The sequence below is a fragment of the Typopeltis vanoorti genome, chromosome 2 (genome assembly GCF_054136105.1).
Source record: "Typopeltis vanoorti isolate ZY-2024b chromosome 2, IOZ_Tvanoo_1.0, whole genome shotgun sequence".
In the NCBI taxonomy this organism is placed as follows: domain Eukaryota; kingdom Metazoa; phylum Arthropoda; class Arachnida; order Uropygi; family Thelyphonidae; genus Typopeltis; species Typopeltis vanoorti.
In genome coordinates this window covers 51372810-51400593 of record NC_143550.1, presented here as the reverse complement: position 1 = coordinate 51400593, position 27784 = coordinate 51372810, and the positions used below count along the sequence as shown (strand labels likewise).

General features: G+C 37.9%; 1 protein-coding gene across 3 annotated transcripts in view; it reads left to right on the top strand.

Annotated features, from left to right (window-relative positions):
• Positions 1-27784, top strand: part of LOC150109008 (inactive dipeptidyl peptidase 10-like) — a 958620-nt gene that overhangs the window by 747185 nt on the left and 183651 nt on the right. For 2 of the 3 annotated variants that reach the window (XM_090405015.1, XM_090404998.1), the window contains exon 10: positions 10922-11040. In XM_090405015.1, the coding sequence (XP_090261141.1) occupies positions 10922-11040 (119 nt within the window). The remainder of the gene's footprint in view (positions 1-10921; positions 11041-27784) is intronic. The other variant, XM_090405008.1, reaches the window with a different exon arrangement.

Genomic DNA, 27784 nt, shown 5'->3' with positions numbered 1-27784 from the left:
CGGCTGTGAAGTTGGTGCCCTGATCTGACAGTAGGGTCTCAGGTGTCCCATATCTTGAGAAGATAATTTCAAATAGCATGTCTGCTACAGTCTTGGCCGTTTGATCCTTCATGGCTACGGCCTCAGGGAACCTGGAGAACATGTCTATGACAACCAGGATGTATCTATTCCCTCTTGACGTGGTGGGGAGTGGCCCTACAATATCCATTGCCAAGGCCTGGAAAGGGCGTGAAGGAAGAGGGAACGGCTGAATTGGGGCCTTACCAGTGATTGGGTATTTCCTTTGACAGATGTTACAAGAGAGGACATATGCCTCCACGTCGCTTCTCATTCCCTTCCAGAGATACCTATCCGTCACCCTCTTTAAAGTTCTGTGTACTCCCTGGTGCCCTGCTAATTTATTATCATGGAGTGTGTGTATCACCCAAGGGATCATCGCTTCAGGCACAACTATCTTCTCCTTCCATCTCCCGGTGACACCTCGTCTAGATATCAGGAGACCGTCATTATCAATGAATATGTTGTCGCCGGCTCCCCTTTCCTGGTGGTTGCCTCTTTCACTTAGCAATTTCTTGTAAACAGGTCCCCATACCGAGTCAGCCTTCTGTGCCTGAATGATGTCAATTTTCTCCCAGGTCTGACATTGCTTCTCGGGTGCTTCCCTTCTCTGATATTCCTGGATGGCCCCAATCTGTTGGGTGTTTTCATCGATGCGGCTATAATTCTCACCAGGCTGGGGTGTTAGTGATCGGGATAGGTAGTCGGCCACTACGTTGGCCTTTCCTGATATGTAGCTCACCTCCATTCTGTACTCCTGCATTTGCAAAGCCCAGCGCACTATTCTCTGATTTTTATCCTTCATGGATGACATGAAGGACAGAGGTTTGTGATCGGATCTGAGGACGATGTTTTGCCCTAACAATAGGTGGCAGAATTTCCTGAGGCTGTACACGATGGCCAAAGCCTCCCTCTCAATGACGGAGTAATTCTTTTCTGAGGGGGATAGTTTCCTGCTAACAAATGCAACAGGTTTGAAAGAATCCTGTTCCTTTTGCTCAAGTACGGCCCCAATAGTATCTTTGGATGCATCGGCGGCAAGATAGAAGGTTCCCCCCTAGCTTTGGATGAATGAGGACTGGGGCAGTGGTCAGTGCCTTGTTTAGTGCATGGAATGCTTCCTGCTGCTCTATCTTCCAGGCAAACTCGGTTCCCTTCCTGGTTAGGCTCACTATTGGCATCATTATCTCAGAGCATTGGGGAATGAATTTTCGGTAAAAATTTACCATCCCCAGATACCGCCTAACCTGCCTGATTGTGGTGGGGGGTTTTACATCTAAAATGGCATTCACGTTGTTATATGAGGGTGCTATCCCGCCCTCTGAGATCACGTGTCCAAGGTATTCTACCTTGTCAAGAAAAATGTCGCACTTTGAGCATTTTAGAGACAGCTTGGCTTTGTCCAATCTGTTTAGTACCTTTAGTAGGATCTTAGTGTGCTCTTCTGTGATGGTGGAATATATCAGTAGGTCGTCTTGGAAGCATAGAACGCCTTTGCCCAAAAAGTCCCGTCAGCACACCATTCATGAGGCATTGGAAGCTCATAGCCGAGTTTCGGGCCCCTTGGGGAAGCCGACAGAGTTGGTACTTTTGCCACTTCATGGTGAAGGCAAAATATTGTCTGTCTTCCTTCCTGAGGGGGATCTGGTAGTACCGAGAATTCAGGTCAAGTTTCTAGAAGACCTTTGCCCCTTCCAGGCCAAACAGTAGCTCTTCTATAGTACACACTGGGAAATCAATAGGTTTCGTGACTTTGTTCACTTCCCTTAGATCAAGAACAAATCTTAAATCACCGTTTGCTTTCTCGACTAGTATGAATGGGCTGTTCCAATGGGAAACAGACTTCTCAATTATACTTGCCTTCTCATATTCTTCCATGAGCTTTTTCTAATTTGTTTGCGTGTTTGAGGGGGGGGGGTTGGATATTGTTTTATGTGCACAGGTGAGGTCGAGGTTATTTGAACAGTGTGCTCTACGGCATTAGTACAGGTGAGGGTACTTATTCCCTCAGTAAAGACTCTGGGGTACAATTTGTATGCTGTGTCAAAAAATTTTCTTATCTTTATATTTTTCTTAGAGCTGTGGCCACTTGTGGATTTGCTCACCATTTCTCCCTGTAAGTGATCTGTTCCTCTTCATCCTCCTTAGCAGATATCAAATTGGTCTCAAGTGACTTATCTTCGTGCAGTGCTTTGCATGGGTCGGTTTTGGGATGGTGGGTCTTTCCGCACGGAGATATTGATTGACTCCCAAAGTCGCAGGCGAACTGGTTTGACTTTAAGAAGTCTAGTCCCAAAATGACATGCTCTATTTTCTTCAATCTCAAGTAATCCATTCAGAACAAATTGCTGGCCAGTATTGTGGTCCTTTTGCCCACATTTTGCATTCTTTTTATGTCATGTCATATGCACAGCAGCTGACAAAACCCTTTACAAATATTTTCCTCAGCCATATAAATAGACAGCATAGATACAATTTACTATCATAATTGAGAACCAGAATATACTTCATTTGTCGCACTTTTTACTGCTGAATCATTTACATAAATAAATAAGAGTGGCAATGGCCTACCCTCATGAAAGCATTAAAGAACAAAAAATAATCAGTGAAACATTTAGAAATAATAGATATAAAAAAAATACTAAACAAAATTCTTAACAAGAATACCTGAAAAGAAAAAAATAAATAATGCAATAACAGCATATCTATTCCTTACCTAAAATGATCATCTAAAAGCGTAAGCTGAATATTTCACAAATATAATTTTAATACTTCCTTCAAATTCTCCCCAGTCATAAAAATAAAATTGTTTATCCATGTTCTCCACAAGGATCTTGATCTTGATCCTTGGAGAAGATGAATAAACTTTTCTTTTTTATCCTTCTCAAGGGATCTTGATTTGGTATTCCAAGTGTACATTTCCACTTGAAATAGAAGGATCATAAACAATATATATCACATTTAATAACTGCAGGAAATCTGGCCTTTCCATCTAATCGTGTGCTTAAAATTTTTATAGAATTGATTAGAAAGAGTACCAATCCATAGCATAAATGCAAACCCTAATCAATCAGCAAGCCAATCAACTACTGTCATCCCTCGACTTATGTCCAGATTCTGTTCCATCCAGTAGGATGTAGGTCTATACGTTAAGTCAACAGAGTTATAGGGGTTAGGGACTTAACCGTAATAAGTATACTGTCATTTTAATTTTTGAATCTTATAAAACTGTACTGTACGTTACTACCACTATAAAACAGGAGAATAATCACTCAAATCCTCCTCCACAATCACATCTTCATTACCTTCCCTATATGAAAGACCAGGTGACTGCCGCTCTACTAGTGTAACCTTTTTTTTTTATTTGATGAAAATGTCCAATATGCTTTGCTTATTCCTCTTCTTCTTTTCATCATAAATTTCTTTATAGCAAGCAAATGCATCATTTACTTTCCTTTCTGCTAATAACTAGCGTTCAACAACATTGGAGTCTTTGTCTTCAGCCAATTTGAGAACATCGCTAACAATAGAGAACTTCCTCTTCCTTTTCTTGTTCTTTCTCTTCTGCAACATGTTGTTCCTCTAGTTCGACCAAAGGTTGGTCGATTGGTAGAGCCTCTGCTACTAATGGCTCACGGAAAAAGTTAAACAAGTTTGAGCTCAGTTAGTAGTTGGAAGGGAATCAATCATTCAATGAGTGAAAAATTTCTCTGTAGATAAAGCATAAACATTGCAAGAACTTCCTGATCCATTTGTTGGATCAATGAAGCAGTGTTTGGAGGGAGAAACACGACCTTGAACTTGGGGTAACGATCACCAATGTAAGATGGATGACCTGGAGCATTATCTAGAATTAATAAAATTTTAAATTCTACATTTTATTTCGCTCAATATCTTTCCATTTCACTCGCATAACAGTTGATTAAGGCATCTGCAAACAATTTTTCAGTCATCCTCCACTTTTTATTGCTTCGATAATGAGCTTGAAGGATATGCTTTCTAATGTTTTTGAAGGCTCGTGGATTCTCACTGTGCCATATCACAAATGATTTCAGTTTATATCCAACCATTACCACCTAACAGAATCGTAATACGGTCTTTAAGAGCTTTGAAACCAGGCATAGATTTTAGCTTTTTGTGGATGAATATCCGATGGGGCACTTGTTTTCCAACACAAGGAGGTCTCATACATATTAAATATTTGCTGTGGCAAATAATTTTCCTCCGTAATAATTTTATCCAGTTTCTCCAGGCAGCCTTCTCCACATATTTTCACATTGTGCAGCGCAAACGCTGCTTGAATCTCATGAACCAGCCGGAAGAAGTGTTGAATTTGAAGTTGTAATCGGACCCTGCTTCCTCCTTCAACATGTTGAAGAGACTTAGTGCCTTTGCAGTTATGGTCATAGTGCTAAGGGGTATGCACTTCTGGTTCAGGTTCTCTATCCATGATGCAAGTAGCTTTTCCCTATCACTGATAGGACCTTTTTGTTGCTTCGTCACTATCGTTGATTTAATGGAAGCAGATCCTTTCACAGCCTTTACGATTTTATCCTTATTTTTCAGAATGGTTGTCAATGTAGAATGAGAACATCCAAAGTCATGTGCGATCACATTGATGGGCTTACCAGCTTTATGTTGCTTTATAACTTGCAACTTCGTTTCATGATCAATTGCTCACCTCTTTTTCTGTGATTCTTTGCTAGGATTTTTGATTGGTGTATAGGGGCCATATTGCACAAAATATCGCAAAATATTTAACGATAAATACACAAATAATATATTTCTCAAATACAAAATCAACAAAGGAACTGTTAAAGACACGTGTAGACTGCCGAGGGAGGTTGCCGCTGAATGCATTGTTGCCAAATAGAAATCTTTTTACTTTATGCTCGCTTGCATCTTGTTCGAAAGTATAGTCAAAAATGTTATTTATTCCCTTATGGATCATGAATGCATCTTCGAAAGGACTTAAGTTGAGGGATGACTGTATTTGTTACATAATATAGAAATATAGATGGGCTACTTGGCATAGATATTCATGAAAAAGTTTAAGGGATGTATATTTAAAAATATATGCCAGGTCTGGCTTTCCACACAGCAAGTGAAGGATATGAAGGTTTAAGGATCTTCAGAATTTCAATATCCCGCATTCAACCTCTAAAATCTATAACCGGGTATCCAAAGACTGCAAACTCTTAAGAGTTCTCAGTCCATTTAAGTAATAGGAGAACTTACTCTACGCTAGCACAATTAAGGAATTGCTATTTCATCATGATTTTCCACTATAAGGAAATTAAGTGAATATCTTCCAAAACATGAACTGGTTGATAACTGTATATAATAAAATGGCTTTAATCTTTAGTTATAATGTAACAGTTGCAGGATTGTGGATAATTAATCCAGTGAATTCCAACTAATTAGCTTGTGATATAAATAGTTCATCCCTCTCTCTGCAGAAGTCAGGTTGAGGCAACAGTTGACTAAATCAGCATAAGAAGATGTAGTATTGTTTTTTTTTTTGTGTGTGTGTGTGTGTGTGTGTGTGTGTGTGTGTGTATATAAGTACGCCACTAATTTTCCAGCATCCTTGATTTCAGAGCCTTGCTGGATTAGCCCTTTTGCCAGATCAACAGTGTTCATGTAATAATAATTCATCACTACACCTCTGACCCACTAATTATTATTATTATTATCCCAAGACCTCATGGAGTCAAAGACTCATCAGGGAGGTCCTTTTATCACACACGCATCTCATCATACCGAGCCTTAAACACACTCAAACTCTTTGCAGACACCACATGCTCAGGCAAGGCATTCCAATCATTCACAACTCTGCACGAAAAAAACCTGCTTCTCACTCCCCTACTCACACCCTCTTTATACAGTTTCCAGGTATGTCCTCTGGTTCTCCCCTGATCTCCCATTATTCTCTGTAGAACTTCTCCACCATTGATCTTATAACAACATCTTATCAACTTGTAGGTCTCTATCATATCTCCCCTCTTCCTCCTCTCCATCACACTATGCAAATTACATCTTCTCAATCTTTCCTCATACTCAGCATTCCAGAGGTCAGAAACTACCTTAGTCAGTTGCCTTTGGACCCTTTCCACCATCTCTTCATCCTTCTGAAAACCCGATGACCAAATCTGGGTACAATAGTCCATGTGTGGCCTAATCAAAGCCTTATACAACGGAACAAGAATCTCCCTACTTCTACACATCAGTGTCCTCTGCATCATTCCCAGAAGCCTCTGTGTTGTCTTTACAATTTTGGCAATGTGTCCCCTAAATTTTAGATCCTTATCCACTATCACCCCAGATCTCTTATTTCCTCTACCTCCAACAATATATTCTCACCAAGCATAAATTCTGCATCCCATCTTTGTTTTCCAAATTTTAAAACTTTACATTTTGCAACATTGAACTCACATCCCCATTTCGTGCCCAATCACTCAATTTATTAAAGTCTTCTTGCAAGGCAACAACATCTTCACTACTCTTTATGGTTCGTCCCAACTTTGCATCATCTGCAAACAACTGAATATCTCCATCCAAATCTTTACCAATATCATTAACACGTTCGCTGCCACGCTACTTTGGCATAGTCTGTTCCCATATGCTGAGCAATTTCACATCTTCAAGGTCAGTACGGTAATCTTGTTGGCGGCGGTAAGCGTCGTACGAGTATACTCGTAGTTGGCTTGTGCAGAGCATATACCATCTATGAGAAAACACAGTTTTGATGCTAGCTCCACAAGCCAAGGAATTTCACTTCTTCAAGGTTAGTACAGCAATCTCATTGCCGGCAGTAAGCATCATACGAGTATACTCGTAGCTGGCTTGTGTGGCTGGTTTACCAACTACGAGTATACTCGTAGTTGGCAGCGAACGTGTTAATATACAAGTTAATAGTAATGGCCCTAAAACAGACCCCTGAGGCACTCCACTAGTGACTTTCCTTTTCCTGGATATCGCACCCCCGTACACAACTTGTTGATACCTATCAGATAGCCAGTCTCCAATCCAATGCACTAATCTAATATCCAACCCCATCTGCTCTAGTTTGACTGTCATCCTATCACGAGGTACTCTATCAAAAGCTTTTGCGAAATCCAAGTATATTACTGTGTATCCTTCTCCTCTGTCCAAGGAAGCAGTCACTTTATTGTAATAAAGTGACTGCTTCCTTGGCTAGTAAGTAGATTACTAAAACATGACCTCCCTTTAGCAAATCCATGCTGCCCATCAAAGATTATACCATTGTTGTCTGCCCAACTCTGGATCCTAGTTCTCACAAGCTTCTCCAACAACTTAACCACAACACCTGACACACAGATAGGCCTATAGTTTGATGCTTGAGTGCGATCACCTCCTTTATGAAGTGGCACAATCTTGCCCTCCTTCCACTCCTTAGGAACTTGACCAAGTGCAAGACTCGTATTAAAAAAATATGTCAAGACAGGTGTCATCTCTCTGGCACTTTCCTTCAGCGTACGCAGTGATATATTATCAAGTCTCACGGCCTTATTTACATCTAGTTTACTCAACTCCCCAAACATCTCTTGCTCACTTACAGTCATTCTCTCTCTCTTCCCCATCAACAACTGCTCTCAATCTCTCCATGAAGTCACATTCACAAGATTGAAAGATCTTTATGAACTGCGCATTAAGTATCTCCACCACACATTCTGCTACAGCTGTCTTTATACCATTTTCTCCAATCAATGTCATCCTTCCATAATCATTCTTTCTTTTGCTGGCTACATATTGAAAGAATTCCCTAGAATTCTTTTTAGCTTCATTAGCTAACTGTTGTTCAACTGGCTTCATTAGCTAACCAAGTCACTCTCCTTGTCTGGTCTTTGTAGACCTCATGAAATTGATTATTTCCACTTCTCTTATGCTGCCTCCACAATTCCCTTTTTCTCTGTATCGCATGCTTAATCTCTTTATTCATCCATCTCACACCTACCTTATTTAACCTTCTCACCCTTGGAATACATTCAGACATTGCATCTGCTGGATAGTTTTTGAAAATTCCCCAAGCTGCATTGATCTCTTTTCCAGCCAACTCCTCATTCCATGCCACACCTGCAAGCTGTCTCCTGAGCTCTTCATAATCACCCCCTCCCCCTTGTAGTTCCACATATATCCTTTTCTCACAGGGTTTCTCGCACCACTGGTCACTCTCACCAATTGATGGATGATTTGACACCTCATTTATAATTACATCCTCTGATGAGATGACCAAATCCAAGACCCTTAATCCTCGTGTGCCCTCTGTTACATACTGTCTTAGATAGTTATCCCCCAAAAACTCAAGAAACTCATTTTCTTTATTTCCAGTTGCTATCTCATCATTCCAGTCTATATTGCCATAATTAAAAATCACCCATAATGATCACCCTTTTCTTATTTGCTTGGCTAATTTGACTATACATTTCACTATCACCACCATCCACATTATCTGGTCTATAACAACATCCCACCAAGTATTTGATTCCATTCACCTCTATCTCACACCATACTGCCTCAAAACCACTGGCACTATTTCCATCTTGCATCTCTACTTTGTATGGACATAACTCCTTTTCTATCATCAATAGCACTCCCCCTCCCTTTTTACCCCTTCTATCCTCACGAAACATATCATACCCTTCCATCTCTATTCCTGTCAGGATGTCATCCTCTTCCAACCATGTCTCATTTATTCCGACAATCTTTGGGTGAACAGATGCAATTAGTGCAACCATTTCATCTGCCTTGTTTCTTAAACTTCTAGCATTTGTATACAAACACAACAGCTCATTTCTGGATCTACAGCTAGTTCCACTGATACCACTCACTCGATGTGATCTCTCCATGCTCGACTGGGGCCATTTCTCTTTCTGCTTCTTCATTTTAGAACCCTTTTCAATTCCAACTGTTTCCTCTTGATCCCTGGTCATCCCATTCCTTTCCTGCCTACACATGCTCTCACCTCCTCTTGGAGCATCCACCTTTCTCACGCTATGTACCCCTGTCCACCCTGAGCTTCCCCATTTCCCTGCTCCTCTTGCACACCCATTCTCTCATTTTCTATGCTCATACCACTCACTTCCCCATTCATATCCACTTCTTCAGTCTCTCCTGCTGTTCCACATCACTCCCCTCTCGATCTGAATCAGATCGAGAGGGGAGTGATGTGGAAGAGCAATTAAATATTCACTTCTCTACCTTCCAGCAGCACTCTCTCCAAGCGACTCACACCATAACCACTCAAATGCAGTTCATCACTCCCATACAGCTCACTTCGTCCCTCAAACTCATTCCACACATTAACAAACTGTACTCCCATCTCCTCACACATTTCAGCCAGCATATCATTCATAATCCTTGCTCTCCGCCTCTTTTCACCACAGTCATACTTGGGCAACACACTGACTACCCTTCCTGTCATTCTCTTTTATCCTTCCAAACAGCTTCCTGATATCCATTTTGACATGCTCTTTGTCCTCTCTCAAATGATTTGTGCCAATTAATGCTATTAACTCTTTTACTCGCTCCCACCTCATATCCAATGCCTCAATCACTCTACTCATTTTACCGCCTAGAAAATATACCTTGTGCATTCTATCCTCTAGCATACCTTTAATAATGGTGTCGCTGTACAACGCCACTCGCTCATCTTTCGTTAACTCTTTCATGCCATCATGATTTATTTGAATAGTTTTGACCTGAATTTTCTTAATTTCATTCCGCATCCATTTCATTTCTTGCCACATCCAATCCGGTTCAACTTTCGAATCTTGCGACACATTCTCTCTATTGTTAAATCTTTCTAACTCTCGACCCCCTCCTCAAAGATATTCCGGCATCGGGAATCAAACCCAGGCCTCCTGGGTGAGAGCCAGGTATCCTAACCGCTAGACCATGATTATACTTCTTCCATATATATCTAAAACACAATGCGCTGCTAGAAACTTAAATATTAAATGCAAATTAAATGTGAATTAATCTATTAAATGAAACGTATTAGTATAAATAGTAGTGTATAAATGGATATGGACTTGTGCCTACACTTGACATTGCAATTAAACTGTCCATTGCTTAGAACCCAGCTAAGGTTAATTTAAGCAAAATAAGATAATAATCACTCAAAATCAAGAGGTTACCATCAAGTACAGATGTAATAATTAAGCAAGGTGCACACATGCAAAATGCCATCTATGACATCATAGTGAACCTGTCATGTTATTGCAGGAATTTCAGGTATGCTGTCATAATTTTGTCCAGACTAAAGGAGGTGCCGGATCATCTTTTTCTGGAAAATCTGTGGTGTGTGTGTGTGTACACATAGTCTAGACAACGATCTTGATATGATGTTCAAAACATGTGGGACATGGTAGCAGTCTGCATAAGCTTTTTTTTTTTTTTTTTCATAATAAATAACATTGCTGTTTTTCCTAATTCATGGAAACAATGCCACAAGAAATTTAGGACAAAAGTAATTTTAGCTGATAAAAATGTAAAAAAATCTGAATTAGAAACTAATTCAGTTTTTTGACACCTGAGTTGGTTAATTCAGGTGTTTATATTTTTTTACCTAGTCTTTACATTTCTTCGTATACAGGAAAAAAGCACTTGATTGTTATTTTCTCAAATAAAGTTACTCTTAAATCACATTAATTAATAACATTATTCTAATAATTATATTATATAAAATTGGTCTCAATTTTTAATTATATTATGTGATATGAAGTCAGTCATTGATTGTAAAAGATGATTTATAAATTTAAATAATTAACTTTGTTGGATAGTATAGCTTTTTTTTTCCATTTTCTGTATTGAAGTACTGATTTATGTTTTTCATTTTTAGGCAGGGAAAGACAATCCTTCCATTGCCCTATGGGTGGTTGATATAGAAAAACCAAACACAATTATGCCACGGGATGTAAAGCCCCCCCGAGAAGTCCAAGACCAGTTAATGCATGTGTGGTTTGTGGTCACAAGCCATGTGCTCACCTACACTCTTTCTTCTCCTTTTATTTTACATCTCTTTCTAAATACTAGCTTTAGAAATATGCATGATTATTTAATGTGTTTAGTTGTTAGTGGAAGAGTATTCTTGTTTTGCTTACTCACATGCTCACCCATGTTTAGTGCTGGTTGTTGTATGTGCTGCTATATTTAAAGAATTTTGGTTGTGCTTTCTTATTTGAGACTTAACAAGATTGTTATTTAAATACTTGCTGCTTTCATGCAACTGAATATTTCATTAAACTTTAACTAACAGCATGTGGGCATCATGTACTATTTTGCATGCTATGTTAAATTTCTTCATATTTTATATAACAAAATTTTTTCACTTATTTATCTGTTTATATTATTCATTAGAGATTTATAGTGTGCATTTCAAAAGATAAATGAAAACATTAATGGTTACATGAGAATTTAAACATTTTCCTGTATCATATTAAAAATACATTTTCTGTTCTTGTGTGTAAGAGATCCAAAAAAAAAAAGCTTAACTGTGGAACTTTTTTATCTCATCCTTATAGTGCAAATATTAAATACCCCCCCGCCACCAGCAAAGGTTGGTCGATTGGTAGAGTCTCCACTACTAATGGCTCACGCAAAAAGTTAAGCAAGTCTGAGTGTGGTTAGTAGTTGGAAGGGAACAAATTATTTGATGCTGTTGGCACTCTGCAGAGGACTGGCTATTCTCACAGGGTTAACCTCAGCCTATAAACTGACGTTTGTCAGACCTCTGCACCCTCGAGGGCATGTAGGGATATGACAAGTATGACAGATTCCCCTTCCCCCATTTTCCACAGTATTGAACTTCTCCCCATTGTAGCCAATATAGAGAGTCCCCTATATTTTGTTCATTAGGAACCTCTGAGTAATTTCATTTCATTTGCTGATCTCATCAGCAAATTGCATAATCCTAACAGTTGCACCTGAAAACAGAAGTACTTAAAAATAGTTTAGTTCACATATATAATTTGAGAAGAAAATTCATTCTTTTTATTTCAACCACCTCTTCAGAAACTGCTGCTGATGATTTATTGAACTTGAGTTTAGGACTAAGCTTCATTCTTGGTACTAAACTAAATTATATATTGTATATATTAACCCACACATGAGAAGTCTCGTGACTTATAACATGACATTTCTGTGCACAAGGAAGTAATTGGAGAAGAGAAAGGAATTTGTTGAGGTTGTCGAAGAGCTGGAGGCTATATGAAATATGACTAGGAGAAAATGGTATGCAGAAGATTTCCAGAGGACACTGGTATACAGAATGAAAAGTAGATTTTGTGAGCATGCAGCCAAATGTATATGGATGTTGATCATAATCTACCTGTTCAAACATGATTAGAGGGAAGTGGAGAAATAGTGGCAGCCAGTTCAGCGAAAGAACATCCATGGAAATACCTATAACCTATAGTAATGACATATGCAGAAACAGTGTATGTGGAAAGGCACTTAGGGGGGAGTCATTGAGAGAAGGGGTCATCTATTAAGTGAATAGTTATTTTCTGGATAAGCTAGCATTCTTGAGGGAGGTTTTTGGTGCAACCACTCCATATATACCTCTTTGAGAAAATTTCAATACTAAGCCATCAAAGTATATGCAATAATTAGACAAGACAACCATGAATGATTTTGATCAAGGCCATAATGGAAATATCACACATCAACTTAATGCATTAGGATCAATGATGTATGACATCTTCATGAATATGTTACTAATAATATTAATTTATTTTATTTATTTATTCATGTGGGGTTCCCCTGTACCTCTACCATCCCTTAGGACTGGTTGAGCCCTCCTAGTGAGGGATTAAATATGTATTTATGACTGGAGATCCATGTGTGTTCACGGGCCAGTTTGCCCATTTTGAGGGATGAGAAACCCGAATGTCCAGGTGAAAAAAAACTCTACCTCCGTATGAGACCGGCTAACTCATCTTTAGTCGAAAGAAACCCGATAAAGGTTCCTCACAGCACCGACTTGAATCGAACCCAGGTCTTTCTGACCAAAGGGCTTCGTCTATACCATCTGAGCTACAGAGGCTCTAATAATATTAATTATATGCATACATTGCATTTTTCTTTAAGAATTTTAATTTTAAAATGCAGTTTTAAAATATTAATTCTAACAGTTACAGCACCACTTATAGTACACTAGTGTCAAGAAAAGAGAGAAGGACACTATGCTTTATTTGAACAGCTGAAGGCTGTTGTCCCTGGAGGTCACTATCTGTAAAGCAGTTAGAGAAGACAGAAGTTAATGATGGAGTGAAAGAAGAGAAGTTAGATCTCTTTTGCTCTCTTTGGATAACATCAGAAATTTTTGGTGCACATCCCTACATATGAGAACAGTATGCTAAGATTAAGTAGATATGTCATTTGTATGACATTATCAGTAGTACAAGTAAAAAGTACTGTCTTAAATAACAGAAAAGTTCCTCTACATATTTTGGATACAGAGGAAGCCATAAATGTGATGCATTTATGCTAAAAAAGTGTAGAGATGGGTCAACTGAAGAGGCAAAATCAGAGCTTATGTGGTGATCTAGATGTTATCTAAGGTAAGGGGAAGTAAAGCGAGATTTTTCTTGTGAGCTGGACTCTACTTTGGTAACATTGAAATTGAATTGATGAGGAAGAATGACAATACTATTAGCATTGATATTAGTGTTTATTGGTATGGAAGATATTAAATCTGAAAATGTATTAGGACACTGGATAGTTTCAATACTATTAGCATTGATATTAGTGTTTATTGGTATGGAAGATATTAAATCTGAAAATGTATTAGGACACTGGATAGTTTATAAAATGAATAGGGGAATAAAGCATACTGTCATTAACAAAACTGTGGATATGATTTGAAGTAAGTGAGGATAGGGTCATTGCTTTGGGAAGGGGAGGAACTACTTGTTCAGGAAAACTGAAGAAAGGAAAGTACCATCCTTGCAAAAGATAGCGAATTGACTGCTATTGAATTGACAGGCCTGATCCAATACTTTAGAAATGTGAAAGGCAACTACACTGGCTCTCCATATCTTATCATATCATTTACTAAAATAAAGAGCCAAAAAGGCTTCACTTCAGTGATGCAAAATTTATAATAAAAATCAAGTGGATATTAGATCCAGCATAGTTTCAAAGCTGAATGTAGAAACTATGCAAGTTTCGTGACTTCTTTAGAAGTGGTTAATACATACTTCAGGACAAGTTCTACTGTAGATCAAGAGTAGCAGAATTCATATCAGTGGAGAATTGTTCTTCAGATGGTTAGCTGTTGATAAACTTATTTGTTATTGAGTGAACCAGGTAAGGACTTGGGGATAACAACTTTATATACTTTTAGTGCCTGCCAGATGTATATGAGAGACAGCAGAGACATAAACGATGGATGCTATTCTAGAGCACAAGTTTTGATCATTTAGTGGGTGGATACCATCAGAACCAGAAAACATCTTGGTATTTAAGTTATTCAAGATCTGATATTTTTCAGATGAAAAAAGCAGGGCGAGAGCTTCAGTTTTCTGGCCTTGGTATTTGCTTAAGTTATCTGTTGCAGGAGTTGAGAAAAAACACATCTTGTTGTGAAAGGGGTTGTTATTGTTGTTGTGTGGAGTTCCTCCAATTTCCTCATCCATCCCTTAGGACTGGTTGAGGGATTTTAGTATGTATTTTTTTGACTGCAGATCCATTTGTGTTCATGGGCCAGTATGCCTGTTCTGAGGGATGAAAAACCCGAATTTCCGGGTGAAAACCCGCTACCTTCATATGAGACTAACTCACCTTTAGTCGAAAGAGACCAAATAAAGGTTCCTCACATCATGGATGGGAATTGAACCCAGATCTTTCCGACCAAAGGACTTCATCTATGCTGACCGAGCTATGGAGGCTTTTGTGAAAGAGGTGGAAACATGGAAATGCAGAATTTGCAGTTATTGACCTTCGTGTTGGGCTAGAAAACAGCAGCTTATTTGAGAAGTAGGCAGGTTTTTCTGCATTTTGCCCTTTTCAAAAGCAATCTTACGCCATTGAGATACAGATTTTTTGCTTAATACAGATATTTAATGTAACAGTACTGATTATCTTAATTTCTCATAAGTACTATTAAAATAATGCAGTACCATGTAATTGTTTTTTTTTTATTCTACTAGTTTCCTGTGCACTAACCTCAGGAGCTTACTATCTTCTAATTAAGTAATTAATTGTACTACCATATCCTGTACATCACTGGAGTGAGTATATCCCAGGAAACAATAACTGATAATTACAATCAAACCACAGATCAGTTTTAATATGTTATAGGTATACATGTATATAAATTAATCGTGGAACAAAAACCCTTATCTTCCCCTAATTCCTAATCAGAAAGAAGGGGAACACAATTTGAGTAAATAAATGTGTACATTTGTCTTGCATGTGTTATGCATCAGGCAGAAACTCACTGGACTGTATATCAAGTGCCTTCTATGGACGGACATATTTGTGCATTGCTCTGTGTGTGTGTGTGTGTGTGTATATATATATATATATATATATATATATATATATATATATATATTAATGTTGTAAGGTTTTCAAATTTGGGGAGCAAAGATGGGATGCAGAGTATATAGGATTAGTGGGGATATTTTAGAACAGGTGTAGGAAATATTTGGGGATTATGGTGGATAGGAACTTGAAATTTCGTGGACATTTTGCTAAAATTATGAGGACAATGCAGCAGATTATGGCAATGATGCGGAGAACACTGACATGTAGAAGGATGTTGTGATTTCATCGTACAAGATTTTTCTCAGGCCACATATGGATTACTTTGCATAGATTTAGTCACCAGGTTTTCAAAAGGATGATGAGGTACTGGAGAGGGTTCAGAGATGATTGACTAAGTTGGTTTCTGGTCTCTGAAATGTAGAATATGAGGAGAGAATGCAAATTACAGAGCCTAGTGGAAGAGTGGAGACATGATTGAGACTTATAATGATAAGGGGTAATTATCAGATTAGTGTGGATGAGATTTTTCTTAGAATATCTAGAGACAGGGGAGAATGAGAGGCCATTCCTGGAAGCTGTATAAGATGAGTGTGAGCAAGTGGGGTGAGGAGTAGATTTTTTGCATGCAGAGTGGTAGGTGATTGGAATGCATTGCCTGAGAGTGTGGTGAGTGCATTTAAGTCGAGGTATGATGACCTGTACATGTAAGAGTAGAACCGCATATGATGAGTCTCTTGACTCCATGGAGGTCTGTTGATAATAATATGGCATGCCATATTATTATCAATTTTTTCAGTAGAATTTTATTTGTAAGATTAGTCTTTGTGAACTGTCTTGTTGACATAAAATGTAATAATGTAATTCAAACATATTTCATTATAATCAAATTCTTGACATGTACTCTCAAGGGGTGTACAGAATATGATAGTACTACATTTAAATATAATTAATTAACTCAAATGTAATTCCATCTTTGAATTCAAGTTACTTATATATATATATATATATGTGTGTGTGTGTGTATATATATATATATATATATATATATATATATATATATATATATATATAAAGTTTAATAAATTGTTATGACCAATTAAGCTGAGAGAACACAAAAATTATTTATTATTATCATCTTCAGACCACCACAGAGTAAAAGACTCATCATGGGAGGTCCCTTTGTCTCACACACACACAGCTCATCATATCATGCCTTAAATACATTCACATTCTCTACAGTTACCCACTCTCTGGCAACGTATTCCAATCATTCGCCACTTTCCATGCAAAGATGTTCATGTCACTAATTTGCTGACATCCTCCTTATACAGCTTCCAGGGATGGCCACTGTTCTCCTGATTCTCCCACCATGCTAGAAAAATTCCCTTAACATTAATCTGATAAAAACCTCCTACCAACGTATATGTTTACAGTAATCCATATATAGCCTGATCAAGGCCTTCTACAATGGAATCATAATCTCCTTACTTCTACTAGTCATTGTCTTCTGCATTCTTATCAGAATCCGTTGTGCTGTCCTCACAGTTTTAGTGAAGTATCCTCTATATTTAGGTTCCTATCCACCATCACCTGCAGATCTCTTATTTTCTCCACATTCTCCAATATATTGTCCATTTTCTAATAATGCTGGTCTGGTTGGCCGAGTGGTTAGTGTATCCACTCTCCAGCCAAAAGGCAGAGGGTTCGAATCCTGCCGTGGGCATAGATGTTTGTGATTGTCTGTGAAAATACTAGTGGTGGTAGTGGGCCATAGATGGTGTTTGTGTAGATGAGGCAGTTCATTGTAGTTGGTGGATTGAGTGGAGGAGATGGAGAGTTGTAGAGTAGGTGTCCTCCCTCGATGAGTCCTTGGACTCCTTGGAGGTGTTACATAATAATAATAATAATATATCCTCGCCTGTTGTGTACTCTACATCCCATCTTTGTTTTCTGAATTTTAAAACCTTACACTTTGCAACACTGAACTGGCAATCCCCACACCTGTGCCCATTCACTTAGTCTGTTCAAGTCCTTTGGTAAAGCTACAACATTCCACTCTACTCTTTGCATCATCTGTAAATGACTGAATATTCCCATTCATATCTTCTCTAATATCATTAACATACAATTTAAATACAATTGGCTGTAATACAAACTCCTATTGCAGACCACTAGTGCTTTTCTCTTCTAGGATATTGCTCCATTACACACAATTTACTGATACGTATCAGATAGCCAGCCTCCAATCCTAGCACTAATCTGTTATCTAATCTCATTCATTAATTATCAAGTTATCATGTGACAATCAGTGAAAAGCCTTAGCAAAATCTACGTATACCACTGTGTATGCATCTCCGTTGTCCAATGCACCTGTCACCGTATTGTAATAAAATGATTATCTGGTCTCTTTCAGCTAACAGTGAATTAACTGGTCTCGTACGGAAGTAGAGGGTTTTTTCACCTAGAAACTTGGGTCTTTTGTCCCTCACAACAGGCAAACTGGCCCGTGAACACACACTGATCTACAGTCATAAAATACATACTTAATTCCCCACTAGGAGGGCTCAACCAGTCTTAAGGAACAGTCGAGGAATTGGGGGGGGGGAATCCCACATGAATAAATAAATAAATATTACACTCAACTGATGAATATCCACTCAGGAATATTTACCTTTCTTCATCCAGAGGATTTAGAAGGGTTGCCAGGATATTCAAAATCAGTCAAGAATTCAGGGGACATTGTGCCAGACAAGAGATACTCCTTTGTGCAGCATCTGTCAGAGGAATATCACTTACATTTTCCCCTCGCAAAACTCTCAAGGCATAATATCAGAGTAGGATCTCCTCGGTGTTCCTGATGAGGAGATATGCTCTTAAATGAAAGAACAATGAGCACCATGAGGAAAATATTCCTACATAGGGATGGTCACCTGGTTCTTACCAGGAATATCATCCTTACTTTCAAGACACCTATATCACCATCATCTGTGAAAGCAGTGTATCTAAACTACCCAGTTAGGGTCTACATGCTGAATCCTTTGGGTAGCTTTATATATCAAAAGTATGGTAATTTTGAGTTGCTATCTTTCTCTAAATGGCAAACAAAGACTAAAGAATAAAACACTGAAATGCTCTAATTGTGAGGGAGATCACCCAATCATGTGGGTAACCATATACTTTCCAGCAAGTTCTACTTAATACAAATGTAGAGGCAGTTGCTATCTGACTCTCAGTGAGATCTGCTATAACAGTATGCTGCATCTACTTACCTCCTGCTGCAGATATCTCTCAGAATGATGACATTATATTGCAGTTATCATCTCCTTTACTTTTAATGGGGAATTTAAATGGACACAATACTTTTTGGGGTAGTAGTTGAACTACTATCAGGGGAAGAGTTGTTAAGCATATTCTTGATAACAATAATCTCTCCCTCTTGAACACAGGGAGCAATGCCTACTTCCATATGTCTACCTGGACATTTGCTGTCATTGATTTAGCTGTCTGCTCACACTCCCCTTTTTTTTACTCTTTAAGTGGGATAAGAACTTATTTGGGAGTGATCTTTGTTCCCATGATATCCACTTTTATTCATGGGCAACCATGTACTACCTCATGCATTTCATGATGGAAAATCGAGTAAGTTGACTGGCTCACCTTCTCCTCCCTAGCAGAATTCGATTCTGTGACAGTCAGCTTCTCTCCTTTCAACAGTGCAGTGAATCATGTGACAGAGTTTATTACACAACCTGTACTACAAATGCAATTTCCAAAACATCTTGTCAGTTTCTGTGTTTCCTCTAAACCATAGAGGAATGCTGTTTACATAGCCACTAAGGAAGCACAGAAGAAAGCTTGAATTATCTTTCATGGATACCCCAAAACAATAAACCTCATTGCTTTGAAATGAGCCCAAGCAAACCGCATTCATTATCAGTGCCAAAAAGTATCCTAAATCCAGTACACATCTTCCATTACAGGAGCAACCAACAGTAAAGAAATCTGGGACAAAATCCAGAAAAGGAACAGATACACCATCCACCAGCTCTCCATCTTGAATATAATGAATGCACAGTTGCTGACCAATAGCAATTGCTGTCAATACTCTCACACTCTCAGGGAAATTTTTGCTAAGACATCAGCAGTATCCATGAGCTCCTTGCTCAAAAATTTAAATAAAAAAACAAAACAAAACTTTTCTTTGAGCAGTAATGAAATTACAACAGATTGTTTCACAAAAGAAAAAATAGATGAAAACTGCATTGCTTAAATGTCACGTAACTGCTGTTAAACTAGATAACATCCACTGTGAGATGCTTAAGCATCTATTACCAACTGCAAAGAATTAATTCTCGTACCTACCTGTTCTGTGGGAATATTTTTCCAGATTCCTGGCGAAATAACTTATTGGACACATCCACCATATCAAAACAGTAAATTATTAGTAATTCATTTGCTTCAAATGAAAGTATTTCTGTTCACACCTATGTTTTCCTTGCTTTATATGTGCCATGTGCCAGTCATTCTCATATGGTATGTGCTTCATTAACATTGTTTCACATATTTACACGTTTAGTAGTTTAAATATACCAACTGACTGTAGGATTCCTCTTAATAATTGATTTCCAGCATATTCTAAAAAGCATCCTTCCCCCCCCCCCCCCTCCATGCAGTTTTGGCTCATTTAAAGCACATGCCATGATTTGTGGTGTATCCACATGATACAGAAACAGGAAACATCAGACAATTCTCATGTAGTGCAAAGGTCAAGTACATCAAAAAATGATTTGTAACATGAATTTTTCAATTTTTAGGATGACAGGAAAAAAAAAAAAAGATTGACTTGTGATACACATCAACAGAAATCAAATTTAACAGCACACTTTTCAGTAATGAGACTTTATGGGCAGGTGAGATTAGGAAGGGGGGAAGTTACTAGAGGAGAGGTTTGTTGTAGAATGGCTGATGTCCAGTTTTATTATTGTCATCAGATGGGTTGTTAAAAGAAGTTTGTTGTTGTTTTGAATTACAGCAGAAGCAACTAAGGCTCTGAGGCAATTGATTATGTCTATAAATTGTGTGTTCCAGCTCATTTGCCTATTTTGAAAGATGAAAAACTTGAGTGTCCAAGTGAAAAAACCCTTCTAACTCTGAAGATATTATTGTTATGGGCTACTTCATGGAGTCCTTAGCCTCATGAAGAGGGGCCTTATATATCATACTAAGCACTATCCAACATTTCTGCAGTATCTGTCCTACTTTGCTTTGAACTCATTCACAGTCATTTCACCCACAACAGACTCAGGCAACCTGTTCCACTCATTCACCACTCTCCAAGCGAAAAATCTGGTCCTGATACTCCTGCTAACTACACGTTGGCTCAGTTTCCAAGGATGGCCCTTAGTTCTCCCACCACCAGTCCTGTTCTGAAAAATTTCCTCTGTATTAATCTTGTAAAAGCTCTTCAGTAATGTCCCAATCATATCACTCCTTTTCTGCCTGTCAACCAGTTTCTGTAACTCACAAATCTTCAACCTGTCCTCATAAGATTCATTCCATAGACCTGATACCATCTTGGTCACTCACCTTTGGATTTCTTCACCTCTTCCTCATCCCTAAGAAATCAAAGTGACCAGTTATGTGATCAACTAACCCACATTCAGATAGAAGAACCCTTATAAAGATTTTTCACATCCTAAACTTGATTCAAATCTAGGTCTTTCCATCCTAAGAACACCTCTGGTTAAAAGACACTCTGGGAAATCCCACTGGCATATACACAAACACAAAAAGCTCAACAAACTGTGCTTGCTTCACTCTTTGCTTTCCACACACCCTCATGTAGTACATTGAATACACTAAACACTCCTAATGAAAAAAAAAAAAAAAACTTACACTCTCCTTATACAGCTTCCAGGAAGGCCTCTTATTCTGTCCCTACTTCCCCTCATTATATGAAAAATCCTTACATTAATCTGCTACAACTTACTAAACTGTATGTCTATATAATATATTTTCCCTTGTCTCCACTTGACTTTGCAAATTGCATTTCTTCAGACTTTCTTCTTATCCAAAATTCTAGTTTGGAAACTGCCTTAGTCAGTCAACTCTGAACTCTTTCCAATATACCCTAATTTCCTTGAAAATGAGGTGATCAAATCTGCACACAGCAATCCGTTTGTGGCCTGACCATAACCCTCCTACTTCTACATGTCAGTTTCTTCCATATCACTGTCATAATTCTTTATGATAATCTCATAATTTCAAATTTTTGGTCCTTTTTGACCATCACTTTGAGATCCCTTACCCTTCTCCATCTCTCATCATTCCCACTAGTGATGTACCTTTCATTCTATCTTTGTTTTCCAAATTTTAAATTGGTAACCCACTTACTTTTGCACTCAGTCTATTCAAACCCTTCTGAAAACATCTGTTCTACTCCTTATACTTCTCCTTCCAACTTTGCATCATTTGCAAACAACTTCATATCCCCATTTAAACCTCCCCAATATCTTAAACATACAACAGTGGTGGTTCCCAAAACAGACTCCTAAGGCACACCACTAGTGATTATCCTCTTCTGAGACATTGCTTCTCCCCCCCCCTTCCCCACACACAATTTTGCTGATTTGTTTCTGACAACCAGTCTCCTCTCCAACTCACCAGTGTTTTCTAAACACCATCTCTTCCAGTTTAATTACCAACATCATGCAGTAATCTCTCAGACTTTTGCAGAATCTAAATGTATTACTGTGTCTTGTCCAATAAATTTGTCACCATATGATAATATGTAAATAGATTGCTAAAACATGATTTCTCTTTAATAAATCAACCTAATTTAAGTTATCAACCCAATTCTGATCTGAGTCCTCACCATCTCTCCAACACCTAAAACAGATTTCATTGAAGAAAGGATATGCAGTTGACTTTCACTATAACATATTACTCAAAAGTCCTAAACATAGGCACAATATTGTTCTAAAAAAAAAAATTCACTATAGCAGACTTTGCAAAAAAGTGCTCCATCACTCAGTTGGTTTCTACAATGCCCTTTTGTTTCCAACAAAAGGGCATTGTAGATTCATACCTGGATTTGAATCCCATCTAAGATGCAAAGAACCTCTATCAGGGTATTTCATTCGAAGGTGAGTTAACTGATCTCATAAAGAGGTGGCAGGGTTTTTCCTCCCAGAAATATGGAGTTTTCATCCCACAAAACAGGCACATCAGCCAGAAGAACATATGTAATTTACAGACATGGGATACTACAGGAATATGGGTTACCCACTCTATTCTTTCAGATCTGGTTTCAAAAGCCTGCATGGTCTATGCCTAAGCATAAAACAGGAATGAAAGAAGCTCAAAACTATTCCCATGGTTCCTGTTTCATTTGCTACAGAGAGTGTAAACTGTATGTATAACTACAGAACAGATAATTCTAAAATTGGCTAAGAAGTAATTTAAGTTATCAACCCAATTCTGATCTAAGTCCTCACCATCTCTCCAACACCTAAAACAGATTTCACTGAAGAAAGGATATGCAGTTGACTCTCACTACAGTAAACAATATTATAACAAACTTTCTCTAGCTAGGAGTAGTATCATGGGATGAATAGCTGAAAGAAAAAGATATCATCATGCTTGTGGATTAGTTAAGCAGCATTTATATATCAGTGTCATAACTCAATTATACAAGTTGTGTAGCTAAATGTTGAAAAGTCAACTGAAATTCACCTCAATAGTAACATGTGGCCTCCTATTAAAATGGTGAATTTGCTTTACTGTAAAAATTGATCAAATGAACACAAAAATCACTGTTCACTGCAGAGCAATTGAGTGAAAACCATATGCAAAATAAATAAGTAAACAAAAAATGCTCAATATGAATACATGAAAAGAGAATGACAGACTGAAATATAAATAAAAATAACATAATGATGAATTAAAATATATTTAGTGGGAACCTTAAAAAAAAAGCAAAATGTTGACAGGAATGATTACTTGTTGGGGGAAAAAAAATTTAGAAACTATCATGATGATTGTGAATTTGAAAAACTAAAAAAGGAAGAAAAAAATAAAAGAAGTAAAAAGATTAAAAGAACATTTCTTGAAGGAGAGTAAACTTATCCTAATCTTCAGGAGGGTTTAAATTTTGAAGTTTGCCAGGTGTCAGAAATTTTTAATGGTGTTTTATCTCAGGGGTGAAAAATTAAATTGTTAGAGATCCTTAAAGATTAGGGGGGAAAAAAGGCTCCCTCTAAGGAGCACCCCTTTCATTTTTCTTTTTCCTCCTTTTTTTTTTTCCTACAGCATTTGGCACAAGTCCAAATCCTATTTATTAAAATAGGATTTGGACTTGTCACTGGTTCTTTTACAGTTGCTGTGATGTGAGTAGCTGGAGTTCTGTAGTTTCTCATAAGAAAAAAAACTATGCTGAGTTTTTTTCTTATACTTGGTTTCCAACTTTTTTGAGAGCTAAGGTTTTGATGGTTGACAGGGATTTGAGGTGGAATGAAGGTCTTGATTCCTGTGAGGATGATTTCTGTTGCTTCAGGAGTGCTAAAGCAGCAGTTTGAAAAGGAGGAGTAAAAGTCATGGAAGTCATCCAATTTGTCATCCAAGCAGTGTCAGAGGACATAAAAAGAACTTTTGTGTGAAGGTTGTTCCATAGCAAAGGAGAATTACTAAGAGTTGTTTCCCAAATAGGTATGGACAGATTTTTAAAAGGATGGAAGGAATAAAAACAAGAGACCATCCTTGGAAGTTTTGTAAAATATGGTGAATATGACTAGTATTTTTTGCATAAAGGGGATTGGATGATTATTTCAGAGGTGTCACAAGTGTCACCTCTGAAACAATCAGGTGTCACAAATTTCTTCACAGTCCTTGTGAAGAAATTTATGATTTCTGTGATAAGTATTGTGGTATTTAGATTCTATTTCCTATGGTATGTTTTTTGACTTCATGTAGGTGCATTATAATGGTAATATGTGCTTGGTGACTTTTACTGCCTAAGAAGGTATTTTCATTTCCACTTAATGTTTTCCATTTGGAAAATATCAACTGCATTGTCAATGTAGATGTGTAGAAGAAGTAAAATGCATCATCTATTTAGCCACAGTTTTCAGTGAAAATTGCAAATTAAATATGGACCCATAGAATAAAATAAGTATGGGTGTGGTATGGAGGAGAGCCAGTTGAATATGGAATAAGAGAGAAATTAGCCAAAATGCCAAACTGGGGATGTGCAGTGTTTGGACTTTTAAACAGTGCATTTGAGAGTTGGGATAGAAATAAAACAGTTGATTGAAAACTGGAGGTCATTCATAGAAAGTTATTCTAGGAAAAAATGAAGAGATGTGGCAAATGGCATTAGTGGTAGAACTTATTAAAAATGAAGATTAAAAAGGCCCTTATTAGTATTCAAAAATATTATATATATATATATACTATAAAGCAGAGCAGAGCTTCTCTCATTCTGTTTAAGAATGCTTGGCTAAAGAGATTTCAATTAAAAATGACAGGAGTGTGAGGAAAATTGTTAATATAAAACTAATAATAATAATGATGATGAAATGTGATTGTGTTGTATACAGTTATAATGTTGGTGTGGTGGTTGGCATATCCGCTCTACCAAAAGGCTGCGGGTTCAAATCCCACCAAGGGCATGGATGTTTGTGATTGTCTGTTAAATACTGGTGATGGTGGTGAGCAGTAGATGGCACTGGTGTAGATGATGTGATTCACTGTAGTTGGTGTATTGAGTGGTGGAGACAGAGAGTTGTAGAGTAGGTGCCCTGCCTCAATGAGACTTTGGACTTCTTGGAAGTGTCAGGTAATAATAATAATAATATTCTGCTCATCCCTACCCCCCAAGTTTATGTACTAGGAATTGATGAAGATGCAAAGGCATTTAACAGAATCCTATGTGAAAAGTTATCTAAAATTACAACAATATCGTTATCCCCCTCCAGTGGAGTCTGGAGGGTGATAATGACAGTTATAGAAACAGTGACAATGCCTTGATTGAATTGTCAAGTCCAGTCAACTCCCCTCACTAATGCCAGGAGGATCTGGAATAAAGGAGATGAATTGCTGGTGCTGATAGCATCAGCCTGTCCAAAGATTATTGAGATCTCTGAGACATGGCTGATGGTTGACGATAGATGATATACTAGTTATCATTTTTGACAGGATAGAAAGGGAGAATGCAGTGGTGGAGTACTGTTTATGATAAGTGATGACTTATTATGTCCTCTCAGAGTGGAGACTTTGGAGGGCAGCAACACTAATGGTTTTGAAAGCATATGGTGAGTTAAAGGTGGGCAGGACAGGATATTTGGTTGGGTGTTGCTACAGGCAAAGGATCATAGAGGATGAAGAACAGGAGATGTTTAGGGAATTGAGTGCAAGTGCAACATAAATGATTGTTTTGGGAGCTTTTAACTATGGCAGTATAAATTGGGAAAAGGAAACTGCATGTAGTAATAAGAGAATGGAATTGAGGGACAAATGTCTTGCACAACGTATAGTAGAAGGAACACGAGGTTCAAGAGTTTTAGATTTGGTCATAGCATCAGAGGAGCTGATTATAACTGAAAAGGCATCTCTTCCCCAGTTGGATAGAGTGACCATGTGGTTTTGACATGGAAGATGAATAGACATGCAGGAGTATCAAAGAGAATGGAATGTATGTGGAACTATAAGGCAGGTGATTATAATAGTCTTAGACATTCACTGGGGGCAGTTCCATAGAGGAAGAATTGGAAGGGCTAGATATCATCAGTGTTTCGGAACTTGTGAAGAATATTTATTAGAATCAGTAGCAAGCTGTATACCACAAGTGAAGAAGAGAACACAGTTTGGTGTAAATTGGATGAAAAAAATATCAAACAGGAACTGCAGATAAAAAACAAGTTATGGAAGAGATATAAGGAGAGGAGATGGCGAGCAGATGCATGAAGAATATAAGACTCAGGCCAGGAGAGTGATTTCTATGGTAAGGAAGGCAATATGAAAAGGGATTGACCCAAAGATTATCATAAGGAATTTTTTTTTGCTCTGTGGCTAGAAGAAGAAATGATTGTGGAAGAATTACATTATTGGATAAAAATGGGAATAGAGTGGCTGATACAAAGGACATAGTGGAGTTGTTCATTGAACATTTTATTGGGATATTTCATCCTAGATAATCAGGTTTTAATACTATAGGGGAAAGGGCAGGTTTCAGGTTTAGAAATGCAAGAGTGTGTTTCAAATACTGCGTACTCTGGATGTCAATAAAGCAATGGGACTAGATGAGATTTCACCACAGATTTTGAGAAAATGTGCTAAAGAACTGACAGCCCTGTTCACCTGGCTTTTATATGAAGTTACCTTTACATGGTAAAGGTACCCAAAGAATCTAAGAGGGGTAAGATAGTGCCATTACATAAGGGTGGTAGCAGACTGGAATTGTCAAACTAAAGATCAGTTTGTAGTTCATCAGTAGCTAAGATCTTGAAGAAACTAGTGAGGGATCATTTCCATCATTAGGCAGATGAGGGTAGTGAGCCTGGTTGGCTGAGTGGTTACCATATCCGCTCTCCAGCCAAAGGCTGTGTGTTCAAATCCGGCTGTGGGCATGGATGTGTGTGAATGTCTGTGAAAATACTAGTGGTGGAGTTGATGAAGATGATGTGGTTCACTGTAGTTGGTAAATTGAGTGGTGGAGACAGAGAGGTGCCCTCCCTTGATGAGGCTGTGTACTCCTTGGAGGCATCACATAATAATAATAATAATAATGTTATCTAAGAAATGAACATAAACTGGGTTGTATATTGGCCGAAGTATTTTTAATAATAAAAATAAAGTAAAAATACCGACAAGTTTCACCAACTTGGCTGTTTGGCTTCGTCAGGAAGCCAAGTTGGCAAAACTTGTTGGTGTTTTTACTTTATTTTTATTAATAATGATATCTGTGAGAGCAGCATGGATTTGTTAAGAGGCACTTGTATTAGCAATAATTGCCTTTTAAAATAAAGTGGCAAGAATGATTGATGAGAGAAAGGCATGTTCTGCCATATTTTGGATTTTACAAAGGCATTTGTCTGGGTACCACATTATAAACTGATACTTAAGTTGCAGCACATGGGTTTAGATGTCAAATTAGTGAACTGGATTCATAATTAGCTCTCCGATAGGTATCAGAGAGTTGTGTATGGGAGGGGAG